This window comes from Loxodonta africana, chromosome 17 (genome assembly GCF_030014295.1).
Source record: "Loxodonta africana isolate mLoxAfr1 chromosome 17, mLoxAfr1.hap2, whole genome shotgun sequence".
Lineage (NCBI taxonomy): Eukaryota > Metazoa > Chordata > Mammalia > Proboscidea > Elephantidae > Loxodonta > Loxodonta africana.
In genome coordinates this window covers 64,562,742-64,586,765 of record NC_087358.1, presented here as the reverse complement: position 1 = coordinate 64,586,765, position 24,024 = coordinate 64,562,742, and the positions used below count along the sequence as shown (strand labels likewise).

The 24,024-nt window shown below is 39.3% G+C and overlaps 1 protein-coding gene across 1 annotated transcript in view; it reads right to left on the bottom strand.

Moving 5' to 3' along the window:
* Positions 1 to 24,024, bottom strand: part of GTF2F2 (general transcription factor IIF subunit 2) — a 187,576-nt gene that overhangs the window by 155,470 nt on the left and 8,082 nt on the right. Inside the window, exons 2-4 of the mRNA XM_003412608.4 lie at positions 17,793 to 17,866; positions 4,995 to 5,013; positions 3,760 to 3,904 (exon numbers count right to left, since the gene is read on the bottom strand). Coding sequence (XP_003412656.2) covers positions 3,760 to 3,904; positions 4,995 to 5,013; positions 17,793 to 17,866 — 238 coding nt within the window. The remainder of the gene's footprint in view (positions 1 to 3,759; positions 3,905 to 4,994; positions 5,014 to 17,792; positions 17,867 to 24,024) is intronic.

Genomic DNA, 24,024 nt, shown 5'->3' with positions numbered 1-24,024 from the left:
TTTTCCACATACCAGTTGCCCCATGGGCAGGAGTCTAGTTTTATTCTAGCATAGGGCCTAACACCAAAAATACTTGTTGAACAGATGAACAAACAGTAACTTTCAGTCTAGAATTGGCAGTAATAAAGAAGAAAATCTAAGTTTAAATAAAGGTAAGGTGCTGACATAGAAGAAATAGAAGTTATCTACATAATTACTGGGAAATAGTAGATAAAAATACTAAGCTGAAGACCCAAGAGGGGGAAAATAAAAGCCAAACAAATGAGGCATTTCCACAGCAGTCAGGTAATAGATAACAGAGATCTTTGCAAAAAAATTTAATAGGGAAATAGGTCATTCAGAGTTTCACAGGGAAATGTAGAGAAGGAAGGAAGGCTAACCCAAAATTTCAATGCAACATAAATGGCTTACTCACTGTAAAAAGGCTTGGTCACTTACACTTTGGCAAGTTCATGACCAACCAAGGCACTACACTAGAGTCACCACCCTGAAGCTTTCTTGGGTCACAGACCCCTCTGAGGCTCCAGTGAAAGCTCTGGCCCTGTCTTATAGCAAAACATGCATGTTCAAATATACCTAATATTTTATATATGTTGATAATCACAGACTCATTGCTGTCTACTTAAGACTTCCTAGAGATCCAAGAAACCCAGTTGTAGAACTGATGCCTTAATGACCAGAAAAAGCAGTGGACATAAGGCCCCTTAGAAAGTGAAATATGTAACAAGCCCAGAGCTTTTTTACGGTCATTCAGGCAGTCATAAAATACTGCACATAAAAAACCGCCATCAACTGAATTTTATGAGGTGATATACTTGGATTTAGCTAAAATGCATGAGCATGTCTCAAAATAAACTTGCAACCTAAAGAGGTTAAAAATAAGCTCAAATGTTAATAATAGTAACAGCTAACATTTACTGAGCATTTACTAGGCACCAAGCATTTTTCTAAGTGTTTTAAATATATTCATGTTTATATATAAACATAAATAATTGTATCCCCATTTTACAAATGAGGGAACTGAGGCACAGAAAGGGGCAGAAAAGTCAAGAAATGACAACATGAAACAAAGTAATTAATGTGATTAAGAAGCAAACAATTTGTTAACAGTGTATACCACCTACAAGCAACTTAGACCTGCGCTTGTATTATCACAGCTCTACAAAGCAAGAACATACTGTCCAAACTCTAGAACAAGGATGACCATCTTAATCCTTTCCCATATCCTTGCCAAGATAATCCTTAGAATCTTAAGTACAATCTAACCAGAACTGTGACCACAAAATGTTCACAAAGAGTGCAACAACAGCTAAAGGATTTAAAAGACTAAATGCGGAAGATTAATTCTGAGGATAACAAATCCTAGTTTACTAAAGTACTGTTTTTTATTTTTGTTTTTTTTTTTTGTAAAAGTACCAGCAATAAATCATGCTTTGGAAAAAGTAGTCACTTATTAGTAAAATATCAAAATTCTGAAACAGAGTGGCTTTTTCTGCAAAGGGAGCTCAAGTTTCCATACCTCAAACTTTCATCAAGTCTCTGCCTCCTCTTTGTCATGTTGGCGCCATGCCTTCTTCCACTCCAGGGACAGCCACAGAAGTAGAAAAAACCTCACAGGTTAAATGGGTCTTATTTTTTAAAAAAACCTGCTGCTGTTGAGTCAAACCCGACCCTACAGGACAGAGTAGAACTGCCCCACAAGATTTTTAAGGGTGTAAATCTTTATGGAAGCAGACTGTCACATCTTTCTTCTGTGGAGCAGCTGGTGGGTTCGAACTACCAACTTTCTGATTTGCAGCCAAGCACTTAACCACTGCACCACCAGGGCTCCTTATGAGTCTTATTAAATCCCATCAATTAAAAGACAAATTTCAGATTCCTTGGGTATGTCTAGACTATGCCTTGCACAGTGTAACATACAATAAATATTTTCTGAATGAATTTTTTTTTTACCTGCATACAATGCATGTTTTGAAGATATTGTTACTTTAATATTCTCTATAGAAAAGTCCTGATCAGAAGAGGGGGAATGCAGAACAGAATTTCAAATTTTCATGCAATCTAGACTTTCTGGAGCCATGGAAGCTGAAAACCAAAACCAAACCAAACCCAGTGCCGTCAAGTCGATTCCGACTCATAGTGACCCTATAGGACAGAGTAGAACTGCCCCATAGAGTTTCCAAGGAGCGCCTGGCAGATTCCAACTGCCGACCCTTTCGTTAGTAGCTATAGCACTTAACCACTATGCCACCAGGGTTTCCATGGAAGCTGAAAGAACCCTGAAAATTACTGCCTTGAGATAATCTTTAAACCTCAAACCAAAAATATTCCCTGAAGTCTTCTTAAAACCAAACAATAGTTTAGCTTAACTAGTAAAGAATATCTTCCTTGAGCATTTTGCTCTTTTAAGAACTATCCATACTGAATCAAACTGACAACAGCAACTTGAAAGAGCAGACAAGAAACTTAGGGGCAGTGAGTCTGTGTTAATGGAGAAGGAAAAATTCAAAAAAGAAGGGTGAGAATGGCTGTACAACTTAAAGAATGTAATCAATGTCACTGAATTGTACATGAAGAAATTGTTGAATTGGTGTTATGTTCTGCTGCATATAGTCACAACAAAAATAATTTTTTTAAAAAATGCCCCATCTCCCACAATACTGTACTACAAATTATTATAGCATCAAGATAATGCAATAAAACCAATTTTAAAACATGTAAGAAAACCTATAATTTACCATTTTGTTAGATTCTATTTGCAAAAAAAAAAAAAAAAAGGCTAATTCTTTTAAAATCAGTTTATGTTGCTACTGGTAATCCTTGATACCACAAAAATTTTATCTAGGATATTTCTTTTTTAAAAACAAGGACATTCTTTTAAAAAATAAACCAAAACAAACCCAGTGCCGTCGAGTTGATTCCGACTCATAGCGACATTCTTAGTATTCCATAATTTCACATAGTTTTCTTTGAAAGGTTTCACGAGATACAAAAAAAATCAGTTTTTTTTTCCTTTTACATAACCAATAACCTTCTTGAATTAGATACGAGAACATGAGCTCTGTTAAACTAATGAGGTAGCCTGTTGCTTTAACACTCATACTCTAAACTCAATGAAGGATAAAAACCAAGAGACAATGAAAACAAACATACACTTGTAAACATAAGCCGCAGAAAAGCTCACTCTATTTATTCACCAACTCAAACTCTTGCTCCTGATTTACTGAACTGTTAAAAAATATGGCAAATACACACACCTTAAAAACTATACAAAGAGCTTCTTGGGAGTCGACACCAGTTGAAAGCAGTTGATCTTTATGCATTAAAAGGCCAGTTTAGTACAGAAAGTCCCTAAGAGCAAAAATATGGACTAAAATATTCCCTAATATTAAGCGGTACTTTTTAAAACACAACTTATAGCTGTTGAAAATCAATTTACCAAGACAGAGAAGTATGAGCTTCTCATGGCAAAACTCAGAACACTGCCTCTTCAACATCTCAGAAGACAGCTGGATGCACCGTACTCTCTCATCTGCTTTGCTCTATTTCTCCACAACCAAAGTGGAAATTAAACCTCTCATGAATAACGGCCACAATTTCATCAATCACAAGAAAGCCACAGAGCAGAAAGATAGCGCGATATGAGTAACGGAAACAATGTTAGGTGAAGAGCCTTGATAATGACCTTAGAAAAAGAAACATGTGAACATGTTGAGACAGTAAATCTATACAAGACCAAATAATTCCATTCCCACTTACCTGATGAGCTCTCAGTAAACACTGTTAATGTCTGTCCTCCAACACTTTGCAAGACAAATGGATGTTCTCTAGGAGCACTGACTGAAGCTGGTTTTCCGCCAATATCATGAATATTTGCGAGATCCTCATTCAAAGTAAATGACACCTAACAGGCAAATTAACCAGAGCTTATTACAATAGTCTTTTGTCTTCAAAGTATCTGCACAGAAATTTTGGTTATAAATCAAACACTTTTTTAACAAATTTCAATGTCTTTTCCAGTCATTTATTAAACATATTTTTTAAACTTAATCAAAAAATCTTTAACACTTAGTCATAAAAAGACAATCTATTCCCATTTACCAAGATAATGGGACTATTCTATCATTATAAAGACAGCTTTCCAACGTTGTCTCTGGTGTGTGCCTGAGGAAAATCTTTGCCAAACACAAATAAAATTATTTTTCCCTAAGGTCTCTGAAGTAAAAGGATCATGTCTTGTTACCTTTATATCCTTACAACCTAACAAGGTGCTTGGTCCACAGTAGGAAAACAGTATTTGCTGAGTGGATGAATATTTTGAGAATTTTAAGAAAGCTACTGCACTTCAAGGGAGGGAGGTAGCTATTTACACTGAAAAGTTTAAACACCCTCATAAACAGAATACATATTTCTTTTTTAGGTTTTAATAACCACTGTATGTATACACGGTGATATTTTATTTCTAAATATTTTAGCAAATACAACTAAATATTCCTAAGGATAATTCAACTTTAAAGTTTAGAACAGAAAGACACTGCAGGTATTCTTTCAAAATAATTTTTACAGTGTATCAGGCCTCCCCAAAAGAACAGTGAATAAACATAAAATTAGTAATCTAACCATGTAGGAAGATTATGAAATATTTATTAAACATCTATCTAGTCTGTACCGGGTACTGCAAATTATGCCCTAGGCTTAATGGACCACAATGTAAGCCCCTCAAAAATCCAAATCGAATGCTTCTGCTACACTGAGGTAACACTAGGTTTCAGAGTACTGAGAGGGAATGTTTGGGTCAAGGGAAAAATGCGTGGATGAACAACCTGAGAGTCCATGCACTCAAGCGAGGGCAGCGTTTCTGCCTTTATGCGCTCCTGGGCATCATTCGTTCGATGGGAAGGTTTCCAGAATGCAAATACCCTTTCTTTAATACTAGTAATGCATAGTAAAACAATCTTATGTTTTAAGTAAAAGTTTTGCATAAATAATCTTACCTCAGTCCTTCCTTGGTTCCTAAAAGAGAGGAAAAGAAATTTAAAAAAAATATTAAATTAAAGTTCATGGTTCTCCCTGCCCCAAATGTAAGCTTAAAGAAATAACACTACCTTATATTTGCATGTAATACTATATTTACAGAGACAAATTAATATTAACCCTTGGCACCCCTCAACTATAGGTAATCCCTGACTTAAAACATAGTTGAGTTAGAACAAACCGCACTTACAACAGTCCTTTTTTTTTTTTGTACAACTTATTGTTAGTAATATGTACTACGTTCAATGTTGCAGCATGTAATCTGCTGATGTTATCATTCTCAGATGCTCACTTGCAGATGCTCAATTTATGATTTATTGTTCAAAACACTGCTGCATAGCAGGCTGGAACATAGCATCTTCCTGGGAGGAAGTTACAGAAGATATGGAAAAAATTGGTGAGTTATGTGAACACACTCCAAGCATTTGATCAGGATAATACAATGAAAGAGATGGGTGGGAAAATCATCCATACAGTGAGGATGCTGAATTTAGGACCTGGTATTTTTTACTGTCAATGTGGGATAGCTCATAGATCACAAAGAAGGGGAACTGACAGGTCAGGACTTAATGAATTTTGAAGAAGAAAGAAATAATTAGGAAGAGGAAGGAAAGAAGCTGTCAAGAAATTTTACAGTGAAAGGATTAGCTGGAGTTTTTTCTAAACTAAATCAGGGGCTTCAGCCCAACGCTAATTACTTTGCTAACGCATATAAGCAGATTCGGGAAGCACTGAGATGTTACCGCAAAATATGTGAAGAAAAAAAGAAGAGGACCATACAGACAACTCTCACTATTTTTCTGACTAGAAACACCACCCCCATTCCCAGGGATAATCTAGATGATCCAGAACCTTCCATAAGTGGTGTCACCGACAAAATACCATTGTCGTTTAACTTTTCAGTGAGTAAATTTTTATGTGTTTTTTTATATGTATATATGTATGTATTAAAATATATCTGAAAGTTTATATGTAATGTTTCCATCCCCCAAAGTCAAAGATTGGATGTATAAAGATACTGATAATAAAAGGCTGTAATAACAAAAACTAAGGGAAAAAAATGAGGTATTCGACTAAGACGTCAGAACAGAACGCCATTGTTAAGTCGGGGACTACCTGTATTCTATCCTATTTATAATCTTACTGGAAAAATAAAGTTGCATTAATCCCACGTGAGCTTTTTAGGTAAATCTGTATCACTTAACACTATTATACCCCCCCCAAAAAAACACTATTATAAACTGCCCTAATATTATTTTATGAAATGATATCATCACAAGTCTTATCTTTATTTTTCGCATTCAACAGCATGTGTGTATGTAAAGCCAGACATACATGGTATTTCAGAAAATTTTACTCCTTAGTTTAAATAAAGATAATGTTTCATTTACCTAACGAAATCTGAAAGATAAAAAATTATTAAATTTTATTACTTTTAAAAATTATCAATTTTTCTCTATTATAAAAAAATAATGCTCATTATATAAACATTTTGAAATACAAATAAGCCAAAAGAAGTTTTAAAATAGCCGTAATTTCACTGCTGACATCTTGGTACAGTACATCTCCTTTCAGACTACTTTCCACATATTTGGATGTATATGTTTTTTTTTAATTTTTTTAAAGAATGGAATCAATGTATATTCTATATTAGAGCCTAATTTTATTAAAATTTAAAACATTTTATTTTACCTATTACATCCAAAGTACTGAATGTAAGGTCCCTGTCCTGTGGCAGTAGGAGAGATGAAAGGTACATACGTAACTGTAAAATGAGATAAATATTAACATTCAAACAGAGAGCCACAACGTGCCAGGATCAGATAGAAGGGCACTATTTCTTCCATTCTCAGAGTTATAGAATGGCTCAAGGAAGGTGGCAGCTGAGTTGAGCCTTGAAGGGTATTTGGATTTTAGTAGGCTGAAATGGAGGGATAGTAGTACAAAAGTGAACAGCTGAGCAAAGGCATAGAAGAGTCTGACCAAAAAAAGTATCAGAAGTAGCTGAAAGGAAGAATGCAAAATAATGAACAGTGGGAAATAAACTATAATGGATAACTGGAGCTAAACCATGGAAGATCTTGAGTGTCACAGTATAGACTTTATTTTACAGGCAATGGAGATCCACATGGATTATTTGAACAAAAGAATTAACACGAACAAAGATATGCTCCAGGAAGCTTACACCAACAAGGATTTATGTATGGAACAGATTAAAGGTTACTACAGATATGAAGACCAGTTAGAAAACTACTGTATCTCTACAATACCCAGCTGCATTCCTGCCTGCCTTCAATGAGTTGCTCAGTCACTCATTCAGTCATTAAGTGTCTACTTGGAAACCCTGATGATGTAGTGGTTAAACGCTACTGCTAGCCAAAAGGTCGGCAGTTCGAATTCACCAGGCGCTCCCTGGAAACTCTATGGAGCAGTTCTACTCTGCCCTATAGGGTTGCTATGAGTTGGAATCAACTTGATGGCAACAGGTTTGGTTGTTACTAGATACACAGTATGAGTGTTAAGTCCTTGTCCTCAAGGAAGACCCAGTTTAATGTAAGAGTCACATTTCATCCAATCAAGATAACTTTATGACACAGTATAACATATTGTCATAGAAATGAAGACTAGAAGGCTGGGGAAAAGATGAACTGAGCAAGGAGTGAGGTCAACAATATTAGGCATTCAAAGCTAAGGGAATAGCCCAAGAAAACACCAAAGTGAAAAAGTAACACACACTTCCTGACATCAGTGAATGCTACACTGGAGTCAGGTGGTTAAGAGCTCTTAGGCCAGACTAAGGAGCACAAACTCTAAAACAGATTTGCTTACTCTAGGAATTCTCACATTCTTTAATATATTAAAATGCAATGCACATACCCTTTTTGTTGGGGAGGTATTTAGAATAGTGGTGAAAAATTTTAAGATTCCACATAAAAATATGAATTCCCAGCTTCTCGCACAACTCTAGAAGATTTGGCAACACTGGGACCACATTTCAGCATGACAACAATCCCCTGGACATGCATAGGTGGGGCAGGAATTGAATTCACCACAGTCCCCTCCCCATCACTAATGAATATGGCTCCTAGAAGCATGTAATTTTGCTGTCTTTAAGACCAAGATGCTAAAGGCAAGACAAAGATGACATAGAAGGCACCCACGTAGTGTTTAATAAATTGGATTCAGGATAATGCAAAAAAAAACACACAAAAAGTAATAATAATAAATAAAAAATAACGAAGGCTTAAACCAGGGAGTGGTAGGAGGCAAGGCGGAGATCCATGGCAGGGTCATTAAGCTGTCAGAACTGATAGAAAAGAACTGACAGGAAGTGGGCAGCAAAGGAAAAAGGATGAATTAAAAAGATCATGCTGACATTTCTAGTCTGGGTGACTAGAAAGCCGCCTAGATGCAATTTGGAGCACAGGAGAACACAACCTCATTTTCATATACACATAATTATAACGGCATTGTAGCAGAACGGTAAGAGAATGATGAGATGTGGATGAGTTGTATTTCCAGAAAAAAGGGGGAAGTTAATCCTTGAAGACTTAAAACGTATTTCATAAGCATTACATATTCTTTTGTCTTTGTGTATGAATGTATGAAATATATGTGACCTTTTGCAGTTACATATTACAACTACAATTTAACTTCTCCATGATGACCTGTGGTCAAAATTATAAACATCAACCATTGTACGATACAGTAGTATCTTCGGAAATGAATGCCTAACACCGTGCAGTTTCGCCTTCATGTTCTAAACCTAGTCAATTGTACAAAAGAATAACTACATCTCATTTTTTGTTTGTATATATTTTATGAGTAGTGGACCTCAACATGACCTTGAACGTTAAATATGTTTAGAACTAAAGCTAGGAAGTAAAAGTGTTTGGGAGAAACCATATGAGTATAGACTATATGATTGTCACAAGGCGTCCTGGTGGTACAATGGTTAAGTGCTAGGCTGCCAACCAAAAGGTTGAAGGTTCGAATCCACCAGCTGCTTTGAGAAAAAACTTGGTGATCTGCTCCCGTAAAGATTACAGCCTTGGAAACCCCATGGGGCTGTTCTACTCTGTCAAATCGGGTCACTGTGACTCGGAATTGACTCGAAGGCGCACAACACATGATTGTCAGTAAAATAAAACATGTATGTAACATTTTGAAAACTGAAGTATTCTGAGGCAGGATGGTGATACAAAAAGTTGGTTTTAAAATTAAACAAGCTAAAGCATAACTATAAACTAATCAAAATGTGGTACACATCAGACGTCCAAAGTATAAAAATAATCCAAGAACAACAGTTTGGGAACATCACATAAATTACTTGACAAAAATGGCCCAAATCGTCTGGGGTCTTAAACGCTAGGAAGCAGCCATCTAAGATGCATCAATTGGTCTCAACCCACCTGGATCAAAGGAGAATGAAGAACAACAAGAACACAAGGTGATTACGTTCCCAAGAGACAGAAAGGGACACATGAACCAGCAGCTATATCATCCTGAGACCAAAGAACTAGATGGTGCCTGGCTACAACCGATGACTGCCCTGACAGGGAACACAACCGAGAACCCCTGAGGGAGCTGGAGAGCAGTGGGATGCAGACCCCAAATTCTCATAAGACCAGACTTAATGGTCTGACTGAGACTGGAAGGACGCCGGTGGTCATGGCCCCCAGACGTTCTGTTGCCCCAGGACAGGAACCATTCCCAAAGCCAACTCCTCAGACATGGATTGGACTGGACAATGGGTTGGAGAGGGATGCTGGTGAGGAGTGCGCTTCTTGGATCAGGTGGACACTTGAGACTATGTTGGCATCTCCTGCCTGGAGGGGAGATGAGAAGGTGGAGGGGGTTAGAAGCTGGCGAAAAGGACACGAAGAGAGAGAGTGGAGGGAGAGAGCAGGCTGTTTCATTATGGGGAGAGTAATTGGGAGTGTGTAGCAAGGTGTATATGGGTTTTTGTGTGAGAGACTGACTTATTTGTAAACTTCCACTTAAAGCACAATAAAAATTATTCAAAAAAAAAAAAAAATGGCCCAAATGTTATCAGCTGTTAAAATAATCTGTTACTCTCATCTTACTCCAAACTGGACTCACCTTTTTTGAGGCATTAAAACAGGACCACATTTGGAAAGAGATGCATTTCCAGCTGCATTTTTCTCCCTCCCCTGCCCACTACCCTACAGCCTTATCTCTACTGCTTTGGAATGACCAAGCATACCATGTAGATCCTCCTAGTTCTCGCTGACGCCGAATGGCAAACCACTGCTTGGCTTTGGGAGATATGATGGGGCACAAGGTGGAGGACTAGGGGTGGGAATCTGAACCCAGACCACATTAGACACGACACAGTGACTACCGTTTGGACTTTGCAGTATGTGTGGTATGACAGTCAGTGAACATGCAGTGAACTAAGTATTATATATGAGTTAGTCCTGTGAGATACTAATACCATCTCCTTTTAATAGATGAGGAAACAGACAGGGTACATGACCTACCCAAAGTCACATAGCTACTGAGTGACAAGGCCAGGACTAAAGTCCAAGCCTGCTAGACTCCAGAGTCCATACTCAAATCCAGTGCATCACATTGCCTTTCTAAAACCTTAGCAATTTTCATTTATTACCCAAACATACTTTTTTTTTTTAACCACAGGTAACCCATAAAGTGGTTAATCTGCCTCTAAGACTCAATAGTTGATTATGCATGTTCTAGTCTTAAAAATATTTGAAGACAGTTTACCTGGTTTGCCTTAAATCATCTCTTTTGAGGTTAACAGTCCTAGCACCTTCAAATGATCCTCACAGGGCACTGGTTTGTTCGTTTTTCTCATTATCCTACTTTCACTCTGCTGAACAACTTATTAGTTCAGGTCTCTGCTTAAGTGCAGCACCAAGAACTGAACATAATGCTTTAATGCCTACACCGTGACCTAAGTGGTGAAGAAGAGTGGGATTATCATCTTACTTCATTCTAAACAAGCATCTATGACTGCAGTTTTTTTTTTTAATAGCCACATAACCTTGCTGACTCATATTAAAACTTGAGATCAACTAAAATCCGGGTAACCTAGTTGCATGTGCTACTACGCCATTCCTCACATATCCTGCATTTAACAGTGATTTTAGTGATTTAGAAAGAGCAACATAAATTAAAACAAAGTAAATCAGTAATGTAAACCAGGCAGCAAGGAGAATATTTGAGCTATCTGGGAATAAGCTATTTTCAAGCATTTCCATAGCAACCTTAACGTACTAATTACTATAAATCTACTATAAAAGGGTCTTTGTTGTTGCTGATAGTTGCCCTGAGTCAGCTCCAACTCGTGGTGACTTTATGTATAACAGAACAAAACACTGCCCTGTTCTGTGCCATCTTCATGATCTTTAATATGTTTGAGCCCACTGTTGTAACTACACGTCAATCTATCTCACTGAGGGCCTCCCTCATTTCTGCTGTTTACCAAACATGATGTCCTTTTCTAAGGACTGGACTTTCCTGATCACATGTCCAAAGTGAGATTAAAAGGGTCCAGGAGCTACAAGACAGATTATGTGTCATACCAGCTGGGAAATCTGTCAGACCTTTTATCTACATACAAAATACACACACACAGTCTGCTCCTTATTGGAACCTTACGCTGGTAAAGAAACCCTTCCTCAAACACAAGGTCATCTTTTAAGAAATTCTGATAGGTTACACTTTTTCCTCAACCATAGTTGAGGAAAAATTGAATGCAAAAGTTGAGGAGATTTGAATGCAGGGATTTCAAGTCATTTCTACTAAGGATTTTATTTTTAACAGAATTGACAAAAACCGAAGTAATAAAGGCACTGGCCGTGTACCCTAGGGAAGACATAAAGGAAAATGGAACAAAACAAACCAAAGCCTTTGAGCTAAATATAAAAGAGAACAGAATCAGAGTGCTGCACTATGTTCTGAAGTTACCAAGGCTGAGCCTCAAAGGGTTTGAGAAATACTTACTTAGCTACGGTCTATGGTAGAACAGATAAAGATATTCCAAAACTGTGTCCATATCATGCATCCAAAATAATCTATAAGTGACCTGGAGAGTTACATACCAAACTCTTATCCATAGCCTCCTCTAAGGAGTGGGGTTGTGGGAAAACAGATGACCTTTTTGTTTTATATAAAGGTAGGTGATTAAAAAAAAAAAAAAAAATGTAGTCTTGTATAAATATGTATAATGTAATACTCTGCTTCTATGATGCTATGGTTGGGCCCCTAGAGGAGTCAACAATGCCGGCTCGTAAAACCAGACTGGTAATGAGTATAAGCGTGGAAGAATACACAGACACACATGAGTGTCTGTTAACATATACAGCAACCACATAGTCTACTGTCAAACCAGGACACTCTGGAAAGAGGGCACTATAAACAACTGCACAGGGAAAACAGGCATAAACCGGGCTGTCCCAGGCAAACCTGGTAGTCCGGTCATCCTATGCATATTAGATGCAACTATGTAAACCAACTGCTTGAAACTAAGAGATGAAACCATCCAAAAACCCACTGCCAACCAGTCGATTCCGAATCATAGCGACCCTACAGGAGAGAGTAGCACCGCCCCACAGAGTTTCCAAGAAGCGCCTGGCGGGTTCAAACTGCCGACCTCTTGGGTAGCAGCCGTAGCTCTTAACCACTACGCCACCAGGGTTTCCTAAGAGATGAAAGGAATTTCAAAATTTTCTGCCAAGCAACATATGGTAAAGAAAATGTGTGCCACGCCCATTATTGGTCATTTGGCATACTATCTTTACATTTTATTTTAGTAATCAAACTAGTACTTAGGCCTTGCATAAATTTTCCTGCAACCTCAGTTCCTTTCACCCTATTTCCCATAATTTTTCCCCTTCCCACCATAGAAAAGACAGGTTTTACATTCCTCAACCAGGTATTTTCTTTCCAATGAAGTTTTCTGAAATGTAATACTCCTGGTTGGGGAAAGAATACCGAAGAACTTAAATTTACAATGTATTTTAACAAAGCTTAGGCTATTTCATCTGTCTTGTAATACTGGAGAGATACTATTATCCATATTTTACAAATGAGAAAGCTAAGGCTTAGAGGGGTAAGACCAAGGTCAAACAACTGTCAACAGCCTTTTAGGACCAGAACTCAAGTCCTGAGCTCCAGTGTAGTCAGTCATTCCACAATACCACGTGTTCTGTCACGTAAATACTTTCTCCTGCTATAGCCTGGCTTTCTCCAGGGACATAATTTGTGCAGTTTTATCTTGGTGGTAGCTCCCATTTCTAATAAAGTCTAATATAAAAATTTCTGAATTTCATAACAGGAAAGTAGTTAATTACTTGCATCACAAAGGATTTCACATTTAAAAGAAAAGATCACCACAGATTTAGAATGAAAAGTATATTTTTCTCCCAATAACAGTATGTTCACTTATAAAAAAATGTGATTTATCTCTAACTTTCCAGGAGCATATTCATTTTATAAAGTTCAAATATAAAAATGATAGCTATTTCCACATTATCTCATTGGATTTATATAAAAGCCCTGCAGTGCAGGGAAATTTTTTAAAGAAAGGAAACTACACTTCAGGAAAATTAAGTGGCCTAACCAAAGTCTCACTGGTATTAAGTGATAGAACCGGGACTAGAGCACGCTTGAGTTTTCTTCCCACTAAGAGGCCTGAATTCAAGCCTAATTCTACTGTAAACGTGCAGTGACATTCCTTGAGAAAAAGAGCTATTACTTTCCCCTACCTAACTTGACAACTTTGGGGGAAAAAGTCTACCTGTTTTCCAGTCACTACCTTCTTAAAACAAAATGAGGAATTAAAAAAGCAAGTAAGATACAGATGAAAATACTTACGGCATAAACACAGGAAGGTATCAAAGTTTCTTACTTTAAAGACATGACACAATCCAAGAAAACAACATTGCTCTCCAAAGAGCAAAATCCCCAGAATATGCACCAAATCCAAACTGCAGAGCCAACTGACTTTAATGAGGAAACTTTAAAGGGTATAAGCTTTTCCTAAGGACAGTGGGTATTTTAGGCAAAAAAGAGGTCTAACCTCAATGAAGCTTTAGCAGAAAAAATGTAGGCCTTAAACATGTTCCTATTCTGATTAACAAACCATCTCACTTTTTGAACTACAGCCTAATAAAGAATGAAATAGCTAAATTTGTCACCGCTGTTGTTAGGAGTCGGCGAGTCAGTTCTGACTCACAGCAACCCTACAGAACAGAACAGAACAGAACAGAACAGAACAGAACAGAACAGAACAGAACAGAACCTCCCTATAGGGTTTCCAAGGAGTGGCTGGTGGATCTGAACTGCTGACCTTTTGGTTAGCAACCAGCTCTTAACCACTATGCCACCAGGGCTCCAAATCTGTCATAGCAGTTTTCATTTACTCATTCAGCAAATATTTATTGAGTGTCTACTATGCAAAGAAGGTCCCTTGTTATTGTTGTTATTTGCTGTTGAGTCAATTTCTGCTCATGGTGACCCCATACGTGCAGAGTAGAACTGCTGCATAGGGTTTGTGTATGTGTGTGTACGTTTTAAGTGAAAGTTTACAGCTCAGTTTCTCATTGAAAAATTTCTACAGATATTTTTCTGTGACATCGGTTGCAATCCCCACAATATCAATATGACAGCATGCTCCCTCTTTCCATCTCAGGTTTCCTGTGTCCATTTTTCCAGTTCCTATCCCTTCCTGCCTTGTCACCCTACTTTTGGACAGGAGCTACTGATTTGGTCTTATATATTTGATTGAACTAAAAAGCACATTCCTTGCATGTATTATTTTTGTTTTATATACCTATCTAATCTTTTTCTGAAAAACGGGCTTCAGGAACGATTTCAGTTCTGGATTAGCAAAGTGTCTGGGGGCCATAGTTTCTGGGGTTCCTCCAATCTCTGTCAGACCAGAAAGTCTGGTCTTTTTCATGAATTTGAATTCTGTTCTACAATTTTCTCCTGCTCTGTACAGGACTCTCTGTTGTGATCCCTATCAGAGCAGTCCTTGGTGGCAGTCGGACACCATCTAGCTCTTCTGGTCTCATGCTGCTGCAATCTCTGGTTCAAAAGGTCCTTTAGTCCTTTGGGCTAATATTCGCCTTGTGTCCTTCATTTTCTTCACTATTGTTTGCTCTGGGTGAGATGGGACCAATAGACGTATCTTAGATGTCCGCTCTCAAGCTTTTAAAACCCCAGACACTGCTCACCAAAGTGGGAAGAAGAACATTTTCTTTATAAGCTATCTTAATGCAGCTGACCTAGATGTCCCCCAGGCCCAAGTCCCTCAAAGCATTTGGATGTGTCTAGGAAACTTCTATGGTTTTGCTTTGGTCCAGGTGTGCTGACTTTCCCTATATTGCGTGTCATCCTTCCCTTCACTGAAGCTGACACTTGTCTACTATATATCTAGTTACTCATTTTCCCTTCTCCTTCCTCCCCACCCTGGTTTTCAAGGCAGTTTGCACTTGTCTGCTAACCTAAAGGTTGGTGGTTCAAACCCACAGCAGCACCTCAGAAGAAAAGCCTGGTGATCTGTTCTCATAAAGATTACAGTCAAGAAAATCCTAGCAGCAGTTCTACTCTGTAGCATATACGGTTACCATGAGTCGGAACTGATTCAACAGCAATTGGTTTGGTTGTGATTTTATTATGCCAAGCACTACTCTAAATGTAGGAGATAACAGCATTCATCAAGACAGAAATCTGACTTTGAGGAGCTTATACTCTAGTACGAGAAAATACTCTACTTATCTGTATATAATATATAGTAAAAAAAAAAAAATAGTATACAGTATATCAAATGGACACAGTAGAAAGTGAATAAATACTCAGCAAACACACAAAGGAATGGTGATAAGCACTAGGACAGGGAAAAAAAGAAGGTAAGGGAGATAGAGAGCTCAGGGTGTTATTTTCTACAGAGGTCAGAAAAGGCCTCAATAGTTCCTAGACATCTGAGGGGAAACGTCGAGTCAGTCACATGTATGAGTCTGGAGTTCAAGTGAGAGGCCAGGCTTGAGAAATATATCTGAGAATTGCCAGCATATAAACGGTATTTAAAACTAGGAGATAAGACGAGACCACCTAGGAAGTGAAACGAGAAAAGAAAAGAACCAAGGATTGAGTCCTTGGGTCATATACCACTTAGAGATTGAGAAGATGAGCAGACGAAGCAGACAGAGACACAAGTAGCAACCAGTGAGGGGAAAGGAGAGTGAAGAGTGGTGTCCCGAAGTCAAGAGAAAAAATGTTTCAGGAAAGGAGTAATCAACCCTGTTAAATTCTGTTGAAGGTCAATTAAGAAGAGATCTGCTAGGAGAACAGTGGGATACAGACCCCAATCTCGTAAAAAGACCAGACTTAATGGTCTGACTGACGCTAGAGGGACACCGGAGGTCATGGTCCCCGTACCCTCCATTAGCCCAAGACAGGAACCATTCCCGAAGGCAACTCTTCAGACAGGGATTGGACTGGACTATGGGATAGAAAATGATACTTGTGAGGAGTGAGCTTCTTGGATCAAGTAGACACATGAGACTCTGTGGGCGGCTCCTGCCTGGAGAGGAGATGAGAGGGCAGATGGGGATAGAAGCTGGCCGAATGGACACGAAAATAGAGAGTGGAGGGACGGAGTGTGCTGTCTCATTAGAGGGAGAGCAACTAGGAGTATACAGCAAGGTGTATATACGTTTTTGTATGAGAGACTGACTTGATTTGTAAACTTTCACTTAAAGCACAATAAAAATTAAAAAAAAAAAAGAATAGGTCTGCTAGTTGGCGCTTAGATGTAATCATGTGGATGGGGTAGATTGTGAAAAATGACGACCAATTCAAGACGTGGAGACTACTGTTCCACCCTTGAATCTGGGCTTGGCCACGTGAGTTGCTTTGGCCAAACCTGACACAAGCATAAGCTTGAAAAGTGCCTGTGCCTTGGGGTTTGCCCTCTTTTTTGCTACTAGGAGCCGTTTCACCATTATGTGAATGGGCATCATGTGAATGAACATGCTGGAGATGAAACATACAGGGCCACTGCTCCAGCTGACATTGAGTCAGCCACCAGACACATGAGTGAGGCCATCCAAGACCCTCCGGCCCCGGCCAGGTTGGTCCACACCAGAACTTGCCATGTGACCCATTAGAATTATGAGCAAATAAAACAGTTGTTATTCTAAGCCACTAAATTTTGGGGTGGTTTGTTATGCAGCAAAAGCTAACAGATAACGTGGAAAATGGAGGATACTGGTCACACACAAGAGGTGTTTCAAAGGAGTGATAAGCATGGAAATCTGACTGGAGTTGAATTTCCTCCACCAGGAAGCTTACTGTTACACTGTTGACTAATTAATTGATGTCCCTCTAGATACAGTGCACAGTGGCAAGGTCCTTCTACCAGAGCACTTTCTTTGGTGCAGCCAGTTATGCCCAAACCAAGCACACCTACTCACGGGGCCAAAGGAGAGGGAGGGAGAACTACATGCTCTGCTGATTCACTGCTAATCCATCTCACCAGTAAACTTAACTTTGTGTTTACACCACCTGTGTTCACAACTCCTTCCTGCAGCAGCTAACCATCATTTGATAGGCCTTGACGTGCTCATTACTTATCTTCCAAGTATCTCAATAATTATTTAAAAAAAAAAACTGAAGTAAATTCTCTACCTGAACAAGAACTATAATCACATTTAAACGCACCTGTAAGCATTTCCAAACAGCTTTTAAAAATGTCAGTTACTTACTTGGCAATTCGCAGTTTTCCAACTTCGCCTCTTCCAGGGGCTTTGGCCCATTGCTGTGACAAGTATTTAGGAACCTAAGAAAAGTAAAACACTAATAAGACTATGTTTAAGATGCTAACAAATCTTTGTAAACATAAAACGATATACTGCTTCTATTTTATTTTCTACCCCTAGTAACTGGTCATTAAGTATCAAGCTCTCAGGAATAGAAGTATCAATAGAAGACTCTACCTACCGGTACTTGTTCAATTAGGTATGCAATCTTTACACAAAAACTTATTGAAAACAGCCAAACAATATAACAGAGGCTGGGAAAAGAGGAAGGAGAAAGGCGGCAATAGTGTCAGGTACCATGCTAGACATTTCACCTCCATTATCCTATTTAAAGGAGCCCTGGTGGCACAGTGGTTAAGAGTTCGGCTGCTAACCAAAAGGTCAGCAGCTTGAATCCACCAGCCACTCCTTGGAAACCCTATGGGGCAGTTCTGTTCTGTCCTATAGGGTCACTATGAGTTGGAATCAACTCGACGGCAAGGAGTTTGGTTTGATTTTTTGTATTCCATTTAAAAAGGAACCCTGCTGGCGAAGTGGCTAAGCGCTTGGCTGTTAACCAAAAAGGCTGGCAGTTCAAATCTACCAGCCACTCCCCAGGAGAAAGATGTGGGGGTCTGTTTCCATAATGATTTCAATTTTACTGTGAATATACCATGGACTGCCAAAAGAATGAACGAATCTGTCTTGGAAGAGGTACAACCAGGATGTTCCTTGGAAGCAAGGATGGCAAGACTGTGTCTCACATACTTTGGGACATGTTGTCAGGAGGGATCAGTCCCTGGAGAAGGACATCATGATTGGTAAAGCAGGGAGTCATCGAAAAAGAGGAAGACACTCAATGAGATGGATTGACACAGTGGCTGCAACAATGAGCTCAAGCATAACAACTGTGAGGATGGTGCAAGACCAGGCAGCGTTCCATTCTGTTGTGTGCAGGGTTGCTGTGAGTTGGAACCAACTCAACAGCACCTAACAACAACATTGGGTTGCTATGAGTTGGAATCAACTCAATGGCCAATAGGTTTGTTTGTTCTTTTAATCCTATTTAATCCTCCAATCACCGTGCAAAGTCGACATCATTCTCCCCATGCCACAGATGAGAAAAACTGAGGCTCAGAGGCTTGAAATAACACATCTAGTTAGTATCAGACCCAAGACTTGATTCCAGATTGTATGTTCTCTCCTGTGAAGGCACACATGCTAAGAAGAGCATGTCAAAGATCTAAGGGAAAAAGAGTTTTAAAGATTCCTCATCTTAACAAAGTTTCTCCTACAATGCATCCTACTCATTCAAGCAAGCTTTGAGGATCTAGCAAACTCCTTATGATAACTGTCTCCATTCTATGTACCAGACAACAATACAGAGGTGGGAAAAGGTCTCCTTTGACGATAAATGACAGAAAATCAACCTAAATCCACATAAACAGAAAGCAATTTATTGATCCAAGTAACTAGGAAGCCCAGAGATAGCTTTAAGGTGGCCTAAGGGCTCCAATAAGAAGTCCTCGGTTAATAAGGTTAAATGTTTGGCTACTAGCCAAGAGGCTGATAGTCCAAACCTGCCCAGAAGCACCTCGACAATAGGCCTGATGCTCTGCTTCCGAAAGGTCACAGCCATGAAAACCGTATTGGAGCATGGTTCCACTACGACACACATGGGGTTCCCAGGAGTCAGAATCAACTTGATGGCAAGTGGTTTTGGTACTGGTAAGGGCTCAAATGATGTCCCCTTTTACCACCTCTTAATTCCTCTCTCTCTCATGTTGGCTCAGTTCTTTGACAGGCTTTCCCTTTGTGTGGCAAGATGGCTGAAGCAGCTCCTGAGGAGCAATCATTCGCTTCCCAAAAGTCCTCAGCAAAAGGCAATGACTAGATCATGTGCCCTTCCTTGGACCTATCGCTGTACCCAGAGAGATGAGACACTTTCACGGGCCAGCCTGAGCCAATGACACCTTTGGGAAGGGGCAATCAACACAGAATGAAAAGGGAGAGCACAAAGTAAAAGCAGGGTGCTGTTACAGTATCGGAAACCCTGGTGGCGTAGTGGTTAAGTGCTACCGCTGCTAACCAAAGGGTCAGCAGTTCAAATCCGCCAGGTGCTCCTTGGAAACTCTATGGGGTAGTTCTGCTCTGTCCTATAGGGTCGCTAGGAGTCGGAATCGACTCAATGGCACTGTGTTTGGTTTGGTTACAGTATCAAAGTAAGTGGATACCGGTTAGTCAAAAAAGCAAATGTCCACAACATTATCTGTCAGAACTAAATAAACATAGGATCAAAAACTGATCTTTACAAATACTGTTATAACATCAAATCTTTGAATCTTTGGCCTATGAAGCTATTAGCTTATGGCCTGAATCTTGAAATCTTGCCTAACAGGTTAGCTTTTGCTTCTTGCCCAGGGAACCTTTATGTCAATTACTCTACCACAAAGGAAAAAATATCTTCTACAGACAGCAGTCTACTCTATCAATCAATGATAAGTTAAACTCCCTAATAAAGTCCTTAAGAAAAAGATATCTTTTCTTCATTATATTCCAAGATCCTGGTTCAGATGAGACCCTGTTTTCAGATGCCCTAAAACCTTCTCATTATCGATAACAGCGTCCTTTCCATAATCTTTATGTCATGCAATCATTCTGACAACCATCTCCTATCTTCCCAGCTCTCTCCCCATACTTTTAGTCCAACCATTCTTCAATCCCTCAGAGTCACTGACCCCAATTAACACCTCTTCTATGTCCCACCTGGGCTCAAATCCTTATCACTATCTTTAATGGGCCTAGATTGCAAGGTCCATTATTATAATCATTTCCTGGTCTTCATCTCCCACCATCAGTCAAGCCTGGCAGAAACTTAATACTGATTAAAGCCAATTTCCACTGATGAGTATTATCATTTATTTAGTATTTTATTGTGCTAGTCCTCCTCCTCCACACCTGCACCTGAGCAGCTGAGGAAAAACAATCATGCTAATAGGTCTCACTTTAAAAACATGGCTACCAGTCAGGTCAGAACCCTGGTGGCGCAGTGGTTAAGAGCTACTACTGCTAATCACAAAGGTCAGCAGTTTGAATCCACCAGCCACTCCTTGGAAACCCAACAGTTTTTTTGGTTTAGTCAGATAAGCCCTTGGTGATGCCTGGCAATTTAATTACATTTCCCTAGTCAGTTCACGCTCCACTCCAAAGGATTCACTAATTCTCTTCACTCCTCAAACCTACAACACTTCTTCCTCCTCCCTTTGTGCTGATAACCTGACTTCCTCTTCCACTAAAAAAAAACAATCAAAAGAGAATCTCTAAATCTATGGCTTATCTATAGTAAAAAAAAAAAAAAAAGTAGGAACCTTATATTCTGCTTTTTCCTCTTAAAACAATTTAAAAAAACACCCACTGCCATCCAGTCGATTCTAACTCACAGCAACCCTACATGACAGAGCGGAATGGCCCCATAAGGTTTCCAAGGGGCTACTGGTGGATTCGAACTGGTGACCTTTTGGTTAGCAGCCGAATGCCTAACCACAGTACCACCAGGGCTCCCTTAAAACAACAGAAGTCCTAAAAAAAAAAATACCAGATCTTCTGAACTAGTTGAGACCAGAGGACTCCTCCAGACTACTGCCCTGAGATACTCTTCAAACCTTGAACCAAAACTAATGCCTGAGGTTACCTTGTAGCTAAATAACAAACTGGCTCAAAAAATAATATATATCACCTGTAAGTACTGTGGTCCTTTAAAAAAATCACCTATATGAGATCAAACAGTCAACAATTACTTTAAAACAAAGATGAGAATGTAGGGGGACAGGGAAACCAGAGTAAGGGAAACGGAACAACCAGAACAGAAATAATGAGAGTTTCCCACATTATGAAGAATGTAATCAATGTCACTGAACAGCTTGTGTAGAAACTGTTGAATAGGTACCTAAACCACTGTGTAAACCTTCACCAAAAACACAATAAAATACTATTTAAAAAAAACAAAACTGCACTGTGGCCAATCCTCCACTTGTGCATTGAACTTCTTTCCCTATTGTCTATTCAAGGACATCTTTATTTTAAAACTACCCTTTCTCTCCTCTACCCACTTCTCTACTTGATTATTCCCATCCGAATAATAACAATAGTAATATTAATGAAACAGCTAATACTCACAGAGTGCTTACTAAGTATGGCAAGAAGACTTTAAAATGGACCCCCAATCACCCCTACACCTCCTTGTATTCATAACCTTGTATAATCCCCTTCCAAGTGTGAGCAGCATCTGTAACTTGCTTCTAACCAATACAATATAGAAAAGGTGACAGGATATCATTTCTATGAGGAGGTTACATAAGACTGTGAAGTGTGTCTTGCCAGCAGATTCATTGCTTTCTCAGCTTGCGCGCTTTGGTGAAGCATGCCGCTATGCTGGCAAGGCCTATGTGGCAAGAAACATAGGGCAGGCTCCAGCTAACCACCAGCTGGGAACTTAAGCTCTTGCCAACAAACAACCCTGAAGGAACTAAATTCTGCCAACAACCACATGAGCTTGGAATCAATCCTTCCCCAGCCAAGACTTCAAATGAAACTTTAGCCATGGAGGACACCTTGATTCCAATCATCTAAGAGACTCGGAAATAGAGGGCCCAACTAAGCCATGCCTGGGCTTCTGACTCATAGAAATTGTGAAATAATAAACATGTGTTATTGTCAGCTACTAAATCTGTGGTAAATTATCTAATAATAGATTGGAACCCTGATGGTGCAGTGGTTAAGCACTCAGCTGCTAACTGAAAGGCAAGCAGTTCAAACTCACTAGCCGCTCCTCTCAGGAGAAAAGACCTAGCAATCCGCTCCCATAAAGATCAGCCTAGGAAACCTATGGGGCAGTTCTACTCTGTCATGTAGGGTCACTATGAGTTGGAATTGACTTGACGGCACACAACAACAAGCAATAGATAACTTATCACTAAACATACTTCTAAATGCTTTCAATATATTAACCCACTTAATCCTCATACAATCCTATTACTTTCCCCATTTTCTCAGTGAGGAAACTAAGGCACAGAGAGGTTAATTTGCTCAACATCACACACCTAGTAAGGGCAGACTCTATAAACCCTTCCACTTACTGCTACTTCCTCTGCCTCTCCTTACAAAAAAAAAAACTCCTTAGTAGAGTTAGTATCTATATTGGCTGTCTACACTTCTTCCTCTGCCATTTTGTTTTGAACTTCTAGACAAACTTTCCTCCCAAACCTGACACTGAAACGGATCAAAATGATTACCAAAGATCTTCATATTGTCAAGTCAGTATTTAGTCCTTGTCTTTAGCAGTGGTTTTTTTCACTCAACCTATCAATATTTGAGAACTGTTTCCTCCTCCTTCTTCAAACACTTTCCTCACTTAGTTTCTTAATCACCACATTCTCTCTTGGTTTTCCTTCTACTCTGGACTCTCCTTTTCGGTCTCTACATCTGTCATGGACTGAATTATTCCCCCAAAAAATGTGTGTATTAACTTGGTTAGGCCACTATTCCCAGTATTCTCTGGCTGTCCTCCATTTTGTGATTGTAATTTTATGCTGAGAGGATTAGGGTGGGATTTTAACACCATCCTTTACTGGGTTACTCAAATCCAATGTAAATGAAGTTTCCCTGGAGTGTGGCCTGCACCACCTTTTATCTCTCAAGTGATAAAAGGAAAGGGAAGCAGAGAGTTGGGGATCTCATACCACCAAAAACGCAGCACCAGGAGCAGAGCACATCCTTTGGACCTGGGGTTCCTGGGCCTGAGAAGCTCTTCGACCAGGGAAGATTAAGGACAAGGACCTTCCTCCAGAGTCGACAAAGAAAGAAAGCCTTCCTCTGGAGTTGACACCCTGAATTTGGACTTGTAACCTACTAGACTGTGAAAGACGAAATTTCTCTTTGTTAAAGCCTTCCACTTGTGCTATTCCTGTTATAGCAGTACTAGATAGCTAAGACAAACTCTAACTCCAGAGGGCCCAGGGTTCAGTCCTCAGACTTCTCCTCTTCTCTAGCATCACTCAATCGTAGGTAATCTCACGGCTTTAAATCCATCTGCATTCTATCTGCTCCCAAATTTGTAACTCAAGTCCAGCCTCTCTCCTAAACTCCCAACTTATATATTCAACTGCCTCCTCAAATTCTCCATTTGAATATTCAGTAGGCA